A 13,091-nucleotide genomic window follows, 5' to 3' on the forward strand; every position below is an offset into this window, starting at 1 on the left:
TAATTATACAGATATGCTAATTTGCAAATGATAACTTGTAACGCGTTGTTGTTCTCAGCCTTGAACACCAGCTTCAGATGAGCTTATTTATAAGCAATAAACAAGCTGAAATATTGAAGAAAACACGCTTCCATTAAAGGAGATTGCCGAGTCCTAAATGGGCAGCAGTTCAAGAATGCTACACTAGTAGTCAGGCATGTACGATTTACAGTACTTTTACTTTTCTACTGCTGCCACTAAGTTTAGAACATGCCCTACAAAAAGGCCTTGCTGATTTTCAAGTGTTCTGTAGATCCACAGTACACTTCTTCTGGTACTTTCAGTACAAGCCTTTGACACCTCGCCTTCAGTGTGACTGACTCTGTCTCCTATAACCTTTTGCTAGAATCTCGTTTCTGTATTCCTTCTCCCCGTGCCATTAAGCCCACATAGTTACTTAAGTTCTCCAAAGAGCTGACAGCAGGAGCATTGTCACAAACGATGATGTACCTTTGTCTTTTGTTTTTAAGAAAAACTGACACTTCTTTGTCATCATCTCCCTTAAAATGTTAGCCTACACAGTTTGAGAAACAGGGAAGAAATAATCCTGTCATGTCACATGCAGATGTATCTGCACGAGGAACATTCTCCTCAAATGCATTCCACTTAATTGCTTTACAAAGTCTTCCATATAAATAAACGTTTGAAGTAGAAAAGCAATGGACAGTTTTACACGCTGTGCTTGTAAAAAAATAAAAATGACAGGCCACACAGCCAGTTCACATTTCTCTTAAATTCTCCAGACATGTTTTGGAGCTCTTTGGATTTATGTTACTTAAAAGACCAAGTGAGAAGATAATATGCATCACAATGATGAAAGAGGAATTTCAGTCACACCTCCAATAATCTGACAAACAGTTTGAGTCATAAATCTGTCACAATGGAGCTATGGTTCTCCTACTGTGACAGAGAAATAACAAAGGTAGGCAGAAGAACAGAAGTATTTTTTTTTTCCATTTAACTGTGAGTTGGCAGAAAGGTTCTTGCCCAGAAAAACAGATAAACCAGTTGGCAGCAGAAGGACTTTGGAGCACCCAGAACCACCCAATCCCCTCCTTTTGCTTATCCTGAAGATAATGCTCACCCCCACAGCACTAACATAAAAAACACTGTCCACAATCCTGATGGCACAGCTGGGTTATGATGAAAAATGCACCCACGGTCTGTCAGTGTGTACAAAGAAGAGGAAAACGAATTGATGATTTTGAAAACATTTAATTACATTGCTACCTTTAATGTGTTCTTTGTGCACAATATTTTCAGGTCTTTCCTCCCCTAAACTTGGCTAAACCTCCACCACACAGCATCAAAGTCCTCTAATTAGAGCTTTAATTGACGCTGATATGATCATTAAGAGCTGTTCTGTTATTTTAAACATTCACCCCTTCTTTTTTCCCTACTAAATATTCAAATGGCTCGCAGTCATTGAACTGTTCAATAACTGAAGTATACCAATACCTCACACACTTCATTTTCTTTATGGACAGTAATGTTATATTACTTGCACAGTAAGTTTTTTTGTCGCTCTAAAACTTGATCCCATCTGTTTCAATTGAATACCTGCTCTCTTGCTCTCAGGACACAGAAGCCCTAGCATGAACTTCTGAAGCCAAGTAAATAAAGCTGTGGTGGAACCCCCACCATGCACCTTGCACGCTGCTACAAAACCTTAATGTTCTCAATCTTTGTCATCAGACTAAACGTAACTACATCTGCCCTATGCATAATGTCCAAATTAATTCCATTTTCAAGGTTTTTGCAGACAAACAGGTTCTTACGGTCACATGCAGGATACTATGAGACCTTCTGCTTGAAGAATGCAAAGCTAGAAAAGAATTGCCACAGACAGAGCATACTGTTTATTATCTGTATATTCATCTACAGCACAATTGGACTCTCTTCACAGTCTCTAGCAAAAACCACATACACAAAGTAAATCTCGGGCCTGTAATCTGATGAATGTTTTACTACACAAACCAGCATCACACGCACAAAAGCAGCTCTGAGGAACCAGCAGTCCAAGCCACTCCTAACAGCTTGTTCCTACCCCAGACTATTCCCTGACGTACGCCAGTACAAACCTTTATATGGCCACACAGTGAGTTGGACTGTGAAACTGATCAGGCTGAAAACTAATTTAGGGGAGGAAAAAAAACAAAACAAAACCAAACCACAACACAAAAAATCTCCACAAACATTCAAACAAAGCTATCAACAAACTCTGTTCACAGTATAGCTGTTTGCGCAAGTGTAAAGCAACACAACATGGCACAGAACCACTTTTAGCAACAGCACCAGCTGAGGAAGTCTGACACGATTAAGTCTGCATGTGCAAAACTTCCAGTTACAGTGTGCGGAGAGAACAATGAACAAACAGAACTTTTCCATCCTAAATTTGTCACAGATCTGCCTGGGATTTTAGTCATTTGCAGCACCAGAACTAACTGAATATACCTTTCTACAGTTTTCAAATATACCGAGTTGCTCAGTTTGCCTTTAAACGACAGCACCAGTGACACACTAAGCCCTACAATTCTTTCGTGCTTCATTAAGAAATTTGTGTTTAGGACTTAAAAAAAAAAACACCACAAAAATAAGAGATAAACCAAAAGAAAAAAAAACAGTAGACTTTTCTGCCACTTCAACCATCAAAAAAACAAACAAACAAAAGAAAATGAATCCTTGCAATATATACACAAATTTTATAAAGATAATAAGATAATACACACTATGGTGATCTTTATATATTCCAAACATTAATTCTTACAGGATATCAAACAAGCCATCACTGAGCAACATTCTCCATGTTGTATGCCCAGCACTAACTGAGAAAACATTCCTGCTGTTTACTGGACTTATAATCCACATAAGAAGTTCCTCTCTGACCTGATCTGCTCCAAAGTATTTCTGTCACATTAGCAGAGCCCCGTATCATCCACGAGATTTATCTCAGAACTTAACGGAAAGCTGTCCCTGAGCTCTTCTCAACTTTATGTTCAGCAAAGCCACTGGTTCTTCTAGTTTCATTATCAGGTTAGCGTGTTCTTCTCTTTAACAGACTTCATTTAAAGTCAGAATCCTTTTACCATGTTGGAGGAGTGCAAACATTTGGAAACCCTGAACAGAAACATAAGTTTGCTTCAGCACTGACTACTGCACATAACACAACAGACATGAAGCAGACACTACAGGCTTTCAATTCGAGCTCCCTGGTTTGTATTGACGTAGAGAACAAATCAGGATTTAAAAACCAATGCATTGAGAGTGAGGAAAGTAAGGCTTACGGAAACCCACAAGAATTAGAGGCAGAAAAAAATAACTAATTTACTTAGTCTGCATTCAGGTTTGTTGTTGTTTTTCCCACCTAAAAACAAAGCAAAAAAAGAAGAAACCCAACAACATAACCCAGTTTTCTGGATTTGCTTAACAGGTCAGAGCAAGTCCTCTCTGGGTCTGCCACACGTTAACCTTCCTATACAGCAAACCAAACAAAAACAACTAAACCCCACCCAAACAGGAAAAAATCTGTATGTACCAATCTTCCATGGCCAAGGCCTTCCCAACAGTCACTGCTTATTTGGTACCTCTGAGTTATTTCCATAATATCATGACCTTCATGATCAGCCTGGTCACCATTCTCCACCACCCATACCATTACCCAGACACCCCCCAGGCCTTGGAAGGGATTTTCTGCCAAACCCCTACTAAGCTACATCCTTCCAGCACTCCTGTGAGCAGTCCCCTGCTACCACATGTCCCCAAATGGCTGAGCTGCTCATCCCAGTGCTTCCTCTTCCTCCCTGCCTTTCCATCACTTACTTTGTCACATGCTTTCTTGTGGCAGCTCTTTCTTGTTCTCTGTTAAGCAAAGCCTAGTGCAAAATGATCCCAACCAAGAGAGGTTCACAACTCCTAGGTTCTAGAGCAGCACAAGTAGTGCCTGCAACGGTACAACAAAGGCACAGACACAGTTGTTTTGGTGGAGCTACTTATGCTAATTTTTCTCCCCCAGCTGCCCAGCAGGTAAAAAACTCCACTGCCAGGAGCATATTTTGCCATCACGGTGCATGTAGGAGCGCTCTGCTCTGTGCATCACTGTACAACAAACAGAACTACAGCCAAAGTGGCCGTATCTTCAATGCACAGTATTACCCCCCTCTGTATCTAGTGTCAATAAAAATACTAGTTATGGCCATGTTCTTCAACACCATCTAATTACCCCTACTGTGCCGCAGTAACAGACTGTTCACCCTATTTGCAAAGGTAAATGCTTTGGCCTGAATATCCCAGTTTTATCCTCTTCTGTTACTGACAGTACAGCAGCAGAACTCCCAGCAGAGTTGATCCATTTGGCAGAAGGTAACCGTGCAGCTGCCCACTATCCTGTTCACATTAGTGTCTGCTCAGCACAGAGCTCAGCCATACACCCCAAGGCAGCTGCCAGAAGCTGTGCTGGCAGTCACTAAAGACGACAAAACTGCATTCGTCTGACACAGTCACAGGATTCCTGAAAGTTCTGGAAAGCATCCCAAAAAGTACCATGAGAAAACGCACAGAGCAGAACTTTGCTTCACAGGATGCATGTTCATACTGCCATGCAAGTATTCCAAATCACTGGTGAGCCATCACAGGAGGTGATTAGGAACCACAGAACTGCAGTAACCTGAAATGATACGGACGTGTGGCAGTGTGACACACTTACATTGACACACTCAAAATAAACACACTGACCAGATGTAACATTATGGTAAGGGCATGCCCAACACGCTTCGACTCTGGGTGCTTTTAGTTCCTGTTTCAATGTAATACTTCTGAATCACAGCTCGAGGTAGCAGAAATTGTGGATTCCACAACATATATTTCATTTCTTTTAGGGGAGGAAAAAACAAAACCAAAAGCAAAGAAGCTGTTTTCCTCACGGTAGGAAGTGCAGTTTTCAAAATAAATACATAAAACTTCAGAATATTATATGAATGCCTCTGTTACAGAGCAACTAGCTCATGAGAGAAACTTCAGCTCAGTCTGTTCCTGAACTCATTCACTTAATAGATCACACAAAGAAAAGTGTATACAAATATTTTGAATATATATTTGAATATGCATAAAAAGAATATAAAATTAAAAAACACACGAAAACAACAACCCTACCAGCAACCAACTTTCAGTAGTTGTACAAGTGAGCTCTGAGAAAAGCCAAAAGAAAAAGATACCTGTATGCTGCACAGAACACACCATAAGGCTTCATTACTCTGAATCTAAGTAGAGGCTATGTAATGTCTGAGCCTCTAATTCTGCAAAGCACAGAGACACTAAAGGAAGAGACACCTAATCCCATTATTAAGCCCTTAAACCACTATTCCCCAATGCAAAAGACATGTTTACCTTGTTATTCCACTACAGATTTTAGGTTACATTATGTTGAATGACCATTCACAGTGTATACAACTTTTCCAGCAGGGCTACTAAGCACACTGTACCTATATGTACTTTCCTACTACCCATCACTAATGACGTTAAAATATTTGAGTTCAAATAACAGAGCAGGGTCCTAGAAAGACCTCTGCTCCTACAAAGAAAATTAAGCTAAATGTACATAAGGATTTATACGTGGTGTGGATTTATACATGGTGTGGACTTCTGTTAGCAGGCAGACTGGCAGAATTCAGAAGATGGGGGAAGAAAATCCACAAACCAAAACAAAACCAAAAGCCCAACCCATGCACCTACCTAAAGGTATTTTAAGGACTGTTTATGTTCCACTGAGGACAGGATGTATATTTTACTAATACAAATTTTGAACACAGTACTGTTTAAAGAGGAACGTATGCCCACAAATGGAAAAAAACTGAAGTGCTTCCCTAAATTCATCAGTTCTGGAAGTGTCTGTAGGGACCTGAGAAGCCCAAGCAGCTGCACACACCTTTTAGTGTCTAAACTGCAGCAGAATGGTTTAAGGTAATTTCACCCAAATGTGACATTTTCTTGTTCAGAAGAAAGAAGAGTCATGCAAACTTATTTGAGGCTAATCTGTCCTAGCTGAACAGAAGCTGAAGGTAGTCTTATGGCTGAATATCCAGCCTAATTACAATGGCTGTTCAAAACAAATTAATTAGGTTACTTGTACCTTTTTAAACTGTCCTTAGGCACTTGACCACAGCTAATAATAAATACCCAGTACTCGTTATCTCTTAAAAAGCAAGCATCATTACCTCTGTTCTAGAGACAGGGAAATTGAAACATGAGTAAGCAAAGTCGTCTGCCTAATGTCACCCAGCAGCGAGCAGAGCAGCCAGGAAGGAAATGCAGGTCTGCAGAGATGCATCTGGTAGCTCAGTCCAACATGGCGACTTCAAGCACCTCAATTCATGTACGTTTATACAGAAAGCAAAGCTGTCCTCTTTGCTGCACGCAGATAACAAAACACTGAGCGTTCTTCAGTCACATTCATTTTATGAATATTCTCGTCTCAGATATAAAATGAAAAAATACAGCAGATAGTAAAAACTATACAGGAAATGCCATCAAGTAAGCATAAGCTTCACTTTACATACAGTTCAGTCATGGTATTGTTCGTTATTCTTTTAAACAAACAAGTCAGCAATGGCCTTTTTAAAATGACTCTAATGTGAAATGGACATTTCCAAGGTTCCTGACTACAGCATCTGAGCACTATGTGACTACAGTGCCCATTAAGGAGGACATCAGTGAGGAAGAAAGAAAAAATCCTTTCATACCGACCAGTCAATTTGCAAATATTTTATGATTTTATAAATGCGTGATTTTGATGGTGTTTGAAAAACTCTTCCAGCCCAACTACACTGCTACATGGCAAATGGTCTGTCTTGATCAACTACTGAATTCTTGCAAATGAAAACAAATAATATACTTTTTTAAATTAAGTAGGAATTGTTTTGGAAGCACAATTTTGAATGAACAATCTTTTCTTTTCCCTTAAAATAAATCCTGTAACATTAACAGCAGAAGTCTACAAATGAAAACATTTCTATTACTCTCTGGGAAAGAAGTGGTAGGGAACACCCAGAAGCATGGTCACTTTACATACACAATGGCTTCATTTAAATGGCCTGAGTAATAAGTTCTATCAGGCAGGCCATAGCAATTTAGTACGCTGACAGCTATTGTCACTTAAAAGAAAGCACAAATGTTTAGAAATGCACACTACCTCAACAGCTATATATATATATTTTTAGTAGTGATTTTGAAGAGGCAAAGTCAGCATTTTTGTATGGAATTTAATTAGTTTTATTTCAAGGATGCTTTACTTTAACAGTTGGCTGCACTGTAAGATAACATTTTTTCTTGTCACTTCCAGCAAAAAGCAAATGGTTAAATGCTCTGCCATTAGCCTAAAAGCAAGCACCTGCGAGGCCACTTTACCTGCTGGACAGAGTTCTAAAAGGATGCAAACTCAGAGAAGGACAGTCGAATTTTGGAAGGGAAGGCAACATCAGCAATATAGATTCTTACCCAAGCTCCTGCCCCCTCCTACAAAAGAACCTGTACTGGAGATAAAAAGGAGGTAAAAAGGTAAGCTGGCTTTGTGAGTCTGTGGCAAGCAGGAAATCTTGTTGGTGATACACTAAACAAAGCACACTAAAAGGATGTTTGGTTACCAGCAGATTTACAGCCTAGTATGCATTTGGTCACTACTGAGGAATAAGTGGTACGATTTTTGCCTGGAACAAAGTTATGTGAAAACTTACTTAGGAGCAAGAGATAGTTCCCACTGTTTGTGAAGTAAGCATACAAGGATGGAAAAAAAAATGCTTTGTAGCAGTAGTGGGACAGATGTGGATATTTGCCAGCAAATGCATTTAAGAAACAGTTCTATCACATATGAAGTCTTTTTTTTTTTAAAACATAATTTAGATATCTAAGATTATATTTCTATAAGTTTAATGCATGTGCATATATATAAGCACACACAAAACTCACTGTGAAGAGAACTGCAAGCAGACTGTGTAAGGCCTGTTTGATTGAATGGAGTTCATTTTGAAACAAGTGCATCTGTCACATCTGTTTTATCACTTTCTTTGCAGCAGTTAGTGATTTTGCCCTTTTGTTTTTCCTATTTTCCCAAAACCCACTTCTCACCCTGTTAGTCAGCAACTGGGAGAGTCCCACTGATTCATAAGGATGGAGCCACTTTCACTAAATGAATCCCAACCTCACAGTTAACCACACGCAGCAGCACACCGGAGCACTCGAGGCAATCACAACAAAAGCACACGGAGCACAGAGCAGTATCAATAAGCCTTCGCTACATTTATCACATGATACTTGTGATTTGAAGACAGGAACAAGCACAGCATTAGCACTGTTTAACTGCTTTCAGTAGGACTTCGTGAGCATTATCAAAACATCTAAACCTCACACGGTTCAAGATCTAGATCGAACCACTTAGCAGAGGCACCCAGCTTTTAGCACAGCCCTGCATTTTACAACTTCCGCACCTTTCCATACAGGGTTGCGATATGCACATAACAGCCCAGATTAAGCACAAACAACTCTGAGGTCGATATCCTTTAGTTTGAGGAAGTTTTCTCTTGATGTGACACAAGTAAAATGGCACAGCTCACACTTCACCGTAGTTCCTCTTTCTTTGGGAGCATGGCACTAAAGTAGGTTGTATATGTAGCTATACGAAGAGTGACTTAACATTAACTCATGGGGAAAAGGCTATTGAGATTTTTGCCAGTATATGCTGCTGAAAAGAAAGCAATACCTTCAAAGTGGTACTTCCTGATGTGGAAGTTCCTCTAAAAGAAATACCTAAAGTTTGCTGTTTTACAAAGCTTAAACTCAAGTGACCTTTCCACCTTAACTTTGTAACCTTTCTGTTAGGCATCAGGACTACACTTACTGCTATGGAAGTTACAATCTATGATGTGGGAGACAACCGAACCAAAGCATCCGATCCACTTCTTTTTTTTAATTAACTATCATCTCTGTCAATTCATCTTCCCAAAAAGATGAAATAAAAACAACCCCCCCCCCCCCCCCCCAGCAGAGCAAGAGATCCCTCCCTCCAACACAACAAGGCCCCTCTATTTGAATCCCACCCCTCCTCAGAACTCCTACTGTAGCTCTGCCCCACGCAGCTTACCTGTAACGCTACCACAGTTATATTCACACAGCTCACCACTTCAAACAGGTTTACCAGCTTACATATCATCGTATCAAGTTTGGATTACCATAGTGATTCTTCCTAGACACTTTTGTGCCGCTGATTAAAGTTCAGCACCCTGCATGGATCCTTAGCCTTCAGCCATCTCGTGTGCTGCAGCCTCAAGAAGGTCGCTATGTCCCCATTGTGCCTTCCTTTCCTTTGTTACCGCACTGAGCTGAGCGCGAACATTTAAATCTAGCAGAGGATTTCTCAGCGTTTATGAAATGTTTCCTTTTTTAAGCGTGTCTCTCTCACTTCTATTCAAAGATGAAATTCAATGCTTTCCATTTATGGGCTTCTTAGTTTGGTTAATTGTCCAACTAACAAATCCAGAGATACATTCTTGAACAGATAAACCGTAACTCACAGGGATTAAAAAAAAAAAAGAAAGAAAAAAGAAAAAAAAAAAAAAAAGAAGGGGACAGAAGAAAACAAAAAGCAGAAAACAAGTGCTCTTTACACAAGGAAGCGGAAGAGCCAGCAGGTTGGGCTGACATTTGCAGATAAGAGCACAGTAGCGAAGCGCCTGAATTTTGCCTATGCCTGCAGCTGACAAGCACAGAAGCAGCAGTTGCACAGGGCACTGCCGGCCCAACTCGGAGCTGGAAGCAGCCGGCCATCGGATCCGGGCTCTCGTTGTGCAGCCACAAGAACCCTCGCCGTGTGACCGGCGGTGCTTAGGGACCATTTTCTCCTCCTCCCAGCTCGGAACTGAACGTCCGCACAAAGGAACCGCTCCCGGTTCTGCGGGGAGCGGCCCCGGGCTCCGACCTGCGCGGGAGCCCCCAGGACCGGCCCCCGCCCCACTTCGGCCGTGCCCGGGACGGGCAGCGCGTTCCGCTGCGGGCGGCCGGGGGCGCTCGGCAGCCGCGGGGCCGCGGGAGGGCGGGGGGCGCGGGCCGAGCCGGAGGGCTGCGGGGGAACGAGCGAGGGAAGGAGGGAGGGAGGGAGCGAGCCGCCAGCAGACAAAAGCGGGTCGCGGCCGGCGGCGGGGTGGGGCCGTGACCGGGCGGCGGCGCCTTCGCTCTCGGGGGAGCGCGGCGGGAAGAGGCCCGGGGTGGGCGCGGGCTTCCTCCGCCCCGCCGCCTCCTCCCCGGCCCGGCCCGGCCCAGCGGGGTGGGCGCCCGGCGGCGCAACGAGCGGCGGGCAGGGGGCGGCGGGGCGCGGCAGCCGCATCCTCCTCCTGGCCGGGGAGCGCGGCTCGGGCGGTGGCCGCCGCTTACCTGCAGCTCGGTGAACAGGATCTCCCTCTCGGCCGCGTTGGACGCCATCGCGCTGGGGTTTGAAGTCCGCACCTGGACGCTGCCGCCGCCGCCGCCGCCGGGGAGGGGAGCGAGGGAGGCGGGTCCGGGGCCGGGACTAAGGGCGCATCGGGGGCGGGGGGAGCGCTCGGCGCCGAGGCAGGGGGACGCGGGAGGGGCCGCCGCCGCCCCCCTACCGCTCATGGGGGTCCGTCCGGGCGCTGTGCCGCGGGGCGGGGCGGGGCCGCCGTGCGCTCCGTCGCCCTGTGGCGCCGCTCGGCCCTGGCAGCGCTCGGCTGCTGCTGCTGCGGCCCCGCGGGTGTCGCACCATTTGGCTGTCACCCTGTCGCAAAAGCGGCGCTGCTTTGCGGCACTCGGAGCACGTGACAGTTGGAAGGAAGACGGGAGGGGGTATGGGGGAAGCTGCGGGGGCGGCGGCGGGGCAGCAGTGCTCCATCGCGGCACAGAGCTGAGCGCTGCTGAGCGCTGCTCCCTTCAGCAGTGCCCCCCTCTGCAGCGCTGCCCTCAGCCCTCGGCTCCCTCCCACGTTCCCATCCGTGAATCTCCTGTTCCCAGCGTCCCGTTGTTTCTCTCAGCGCTGTCTCGGGGCGGGCGGCGCGTGGCCCCGCTGCTGCTGCTGAGAGCGGCTGAACCCGCCGGTGTTTTGCAGCTGCAGTGAGCCCGGCTGCCTCGCGGCCGTAGGGGACACAGCCACGAGCCGCCCCGTGACCCGCAGCGATGGTCCGGCACGTTGCGGGGAGCGGGGGGCAGAGAACGCGGTTCCCCGAATCGTAACAGGGCTGAGGGACACATTGCGGTGCCCGGTGAGTCCCCAGGGGCGGCTCCGAGGGCACAACCCTCGAGGAAGCGGCGCCTCTTCCCTGGGCGGCACGTGGCTCCCGCTTTGATACTCTGTTTCCTGCCCGAGTTCCACCTGTTCACAAGCGGTTTTGCTGCCCTCACTTGAGCCGTTACGCAGCTCATTGAGCTCATGCAAAGCGCTGCGTGGAAGGCTTTAAAACTCTTTTCTCCACGTGGTTCCTGCCAGGCTCGTACAAGTTGAGGTGTTTTCAACAGGTACGTCTTCGTGCTGTGATCGTTTCAGTGTGTTGCTGCAGGCCCGTCATAGCCTGCTGTAAAACTGTGGGTTAAATTATGGAGAGGGGGAAAAAAAGGAATGGAAGAAATAAAAACATTAAATTACTACAAGCAAATTCAAAACATGCTGTTCTAACACTTCCACTGAGCACTGCACAAATGTAGCAACCTGAAGTGCTGTCTATTGTGCAGTACAGGAGGATCTGATAAGCGTCTCATGAGTTAATTTCACATAAAAGCAGAATTAAGGTATTTCTCCCCTGACCGTGCACAACTGTACACAAGTGAGGTATATTCCACTATGTAGAGATTACAAATAAGGTTACACATATACAAATTTGCATGCACGCTTTGTTCACTGGAAGCCAATGGCTCTAATTTCTGTTTTGTGTGGCCACACTATCACTAACTATACTTATATATATGACTCATCTACCAGCCTGCTGCTATTGCAGAGGATGTATGCACATGCTTTATAAGGTGTGATCAGAGGAAAACACAAAGTACCCCAAAGAAAACTTGTAGGTGTATGAGCAGGCGTCAACAGTTAGCTGAACTCTGAGACTGACTGAAACAGGCAGCTGATTTAATTCATGCTCAACCTAGACTGCCATTGAGTGAAGGCTAGACATAATTACCCCTCTCAAAACAGAACAGGGCCTATAAACTCTTTTTGCATTCCTAGTGTAATTCGTACAACTTGTAAGGACAAGGTCCTGGATTCTTCTATAGAAGTGTATTGGTACAAGAACTGAAAAATGAACAAGATGTTGTTAGTAACATCTCTGATAACTAAACTATCAACTAAACTATTCTTCCTCTAGATTCTGGAAAGCACAGGGCAGTGCCAGACAACTGTAGCTCTACGTTTATGTACTCTGACAGTGAATTACTGAGCAAGAGAGAACATTCCAAGTGAGTCTCAAAATAGAAAGCAGCTAAGTACATAAGTCCATGAATTTAGCATTATATGGAATCCTCAGTTCAGCCCTTGCCTTAAGATGTCCAAATGCTTTTTCTTCCGTACTTATTCTGTTGAATCATCCCTTCAATTTAATGCTGGAAAAGCAAAATGAACAAAAGGGATGACAGTACCCCTGGTTAAGTTGCATTTGATTATTTCTTTAAGTCATTTCATTAAAACCTTTATCCTGAAGAGCTAGAAGAGTAAATTCCTGTGCATTTCAACATGTTGTGTATTACAAAGCATAATACTATAATGGGATGGAAAGCACCACAATAATAGGAGGGTAGTGAAGTCCTTGGCTATAAAGAGTGAGAACAAGCCCAAATGCAGCAACCATATACACAGAAATTAAGGAAAAAAAAGCTATTTACCTTTGGCAAACCTCAAGCAGGCAGGGATCTCCAGCAAGACATACCCTTACTTCCACTGCCAACCCTTAAATGAGGTCTGGGAAGGGGCGGATCCTGGCTCCAATCCTTCTGGTCACTCAGGTACATTGCATTCACCTAAGTTCCCCTGAATTGGCCTTGCCTTCCCACCAGGTGCTCAATCACTA

General features: G+C 44.4%; 1 protein-coding gene and 1 long non-coding RNA gene across 8 annotated transcripts in view; one reads left to right on the plus strand and one right to left on the minus strand.

The window, feature by feature from the left end:
• The window catches only part of PKN2 (protein kinase N2), a 51,676-nt gene extending 40,855 nt beyond the window's left edge, over nt 1-10,821 (minus strand). The window contains exon 1 of one of the 3 annotated variants that reach the window (XM_015870063.3): nt 10,453-10,821. In XM_015870063.3, the coding sequence (XP_015725549.2) occupies nt 10,453-10,674 (222 nt within the window). In that variant the 5' untranslated portion in view covers nt 10,675-10,821. Of the gene's footprint in view, nt 1-6,248; nt 6,388-7,437; nt 7,460-10,452 lie in introns of those variants that run through there. The other 2 variants (XM_015870064.2, XM_085511408.1) reach the window with 2 other exon arrangements.
• Nucleotides 10,822-10,863: 42 nt separating this feature from the next.
• LOC107317510 (uncharacterized) overlaps nt 10,864-13,091 on the plus strand; it is a 477,215-nt gene continuing 474,987 nt past the window's right edge. For 3 of the 5 annotated variants that reach the window (XR_014932772.1, XR_014932776.1, XR_014932773.1), the window contains exon 1: nt 10,864-12,483. This is a non-coding gene — a long non-coding RNA (uncharacterized LOC107317510). The remainder of the gene's footprint in view (nt 12,484-13,091) is intronic. The other 2 variants (XR_014932775.1, XR_014932774.1) reach the window with 2 other exon arrangements.

The sequence above is a fragment of the Coturnix japonica genome, chromosome 11 (assembly GCF_054131305.1).
Source record: "Coturnix japonica strain WE chromosome 11, WE-NBRP24, whole genome shotgun sequence".
Lineage (NCBI taxonomy): Eukaryota > Metazoa > Chordata > Aves > Galliformes > Phasianidae > Coturnix > Coturnix japonica.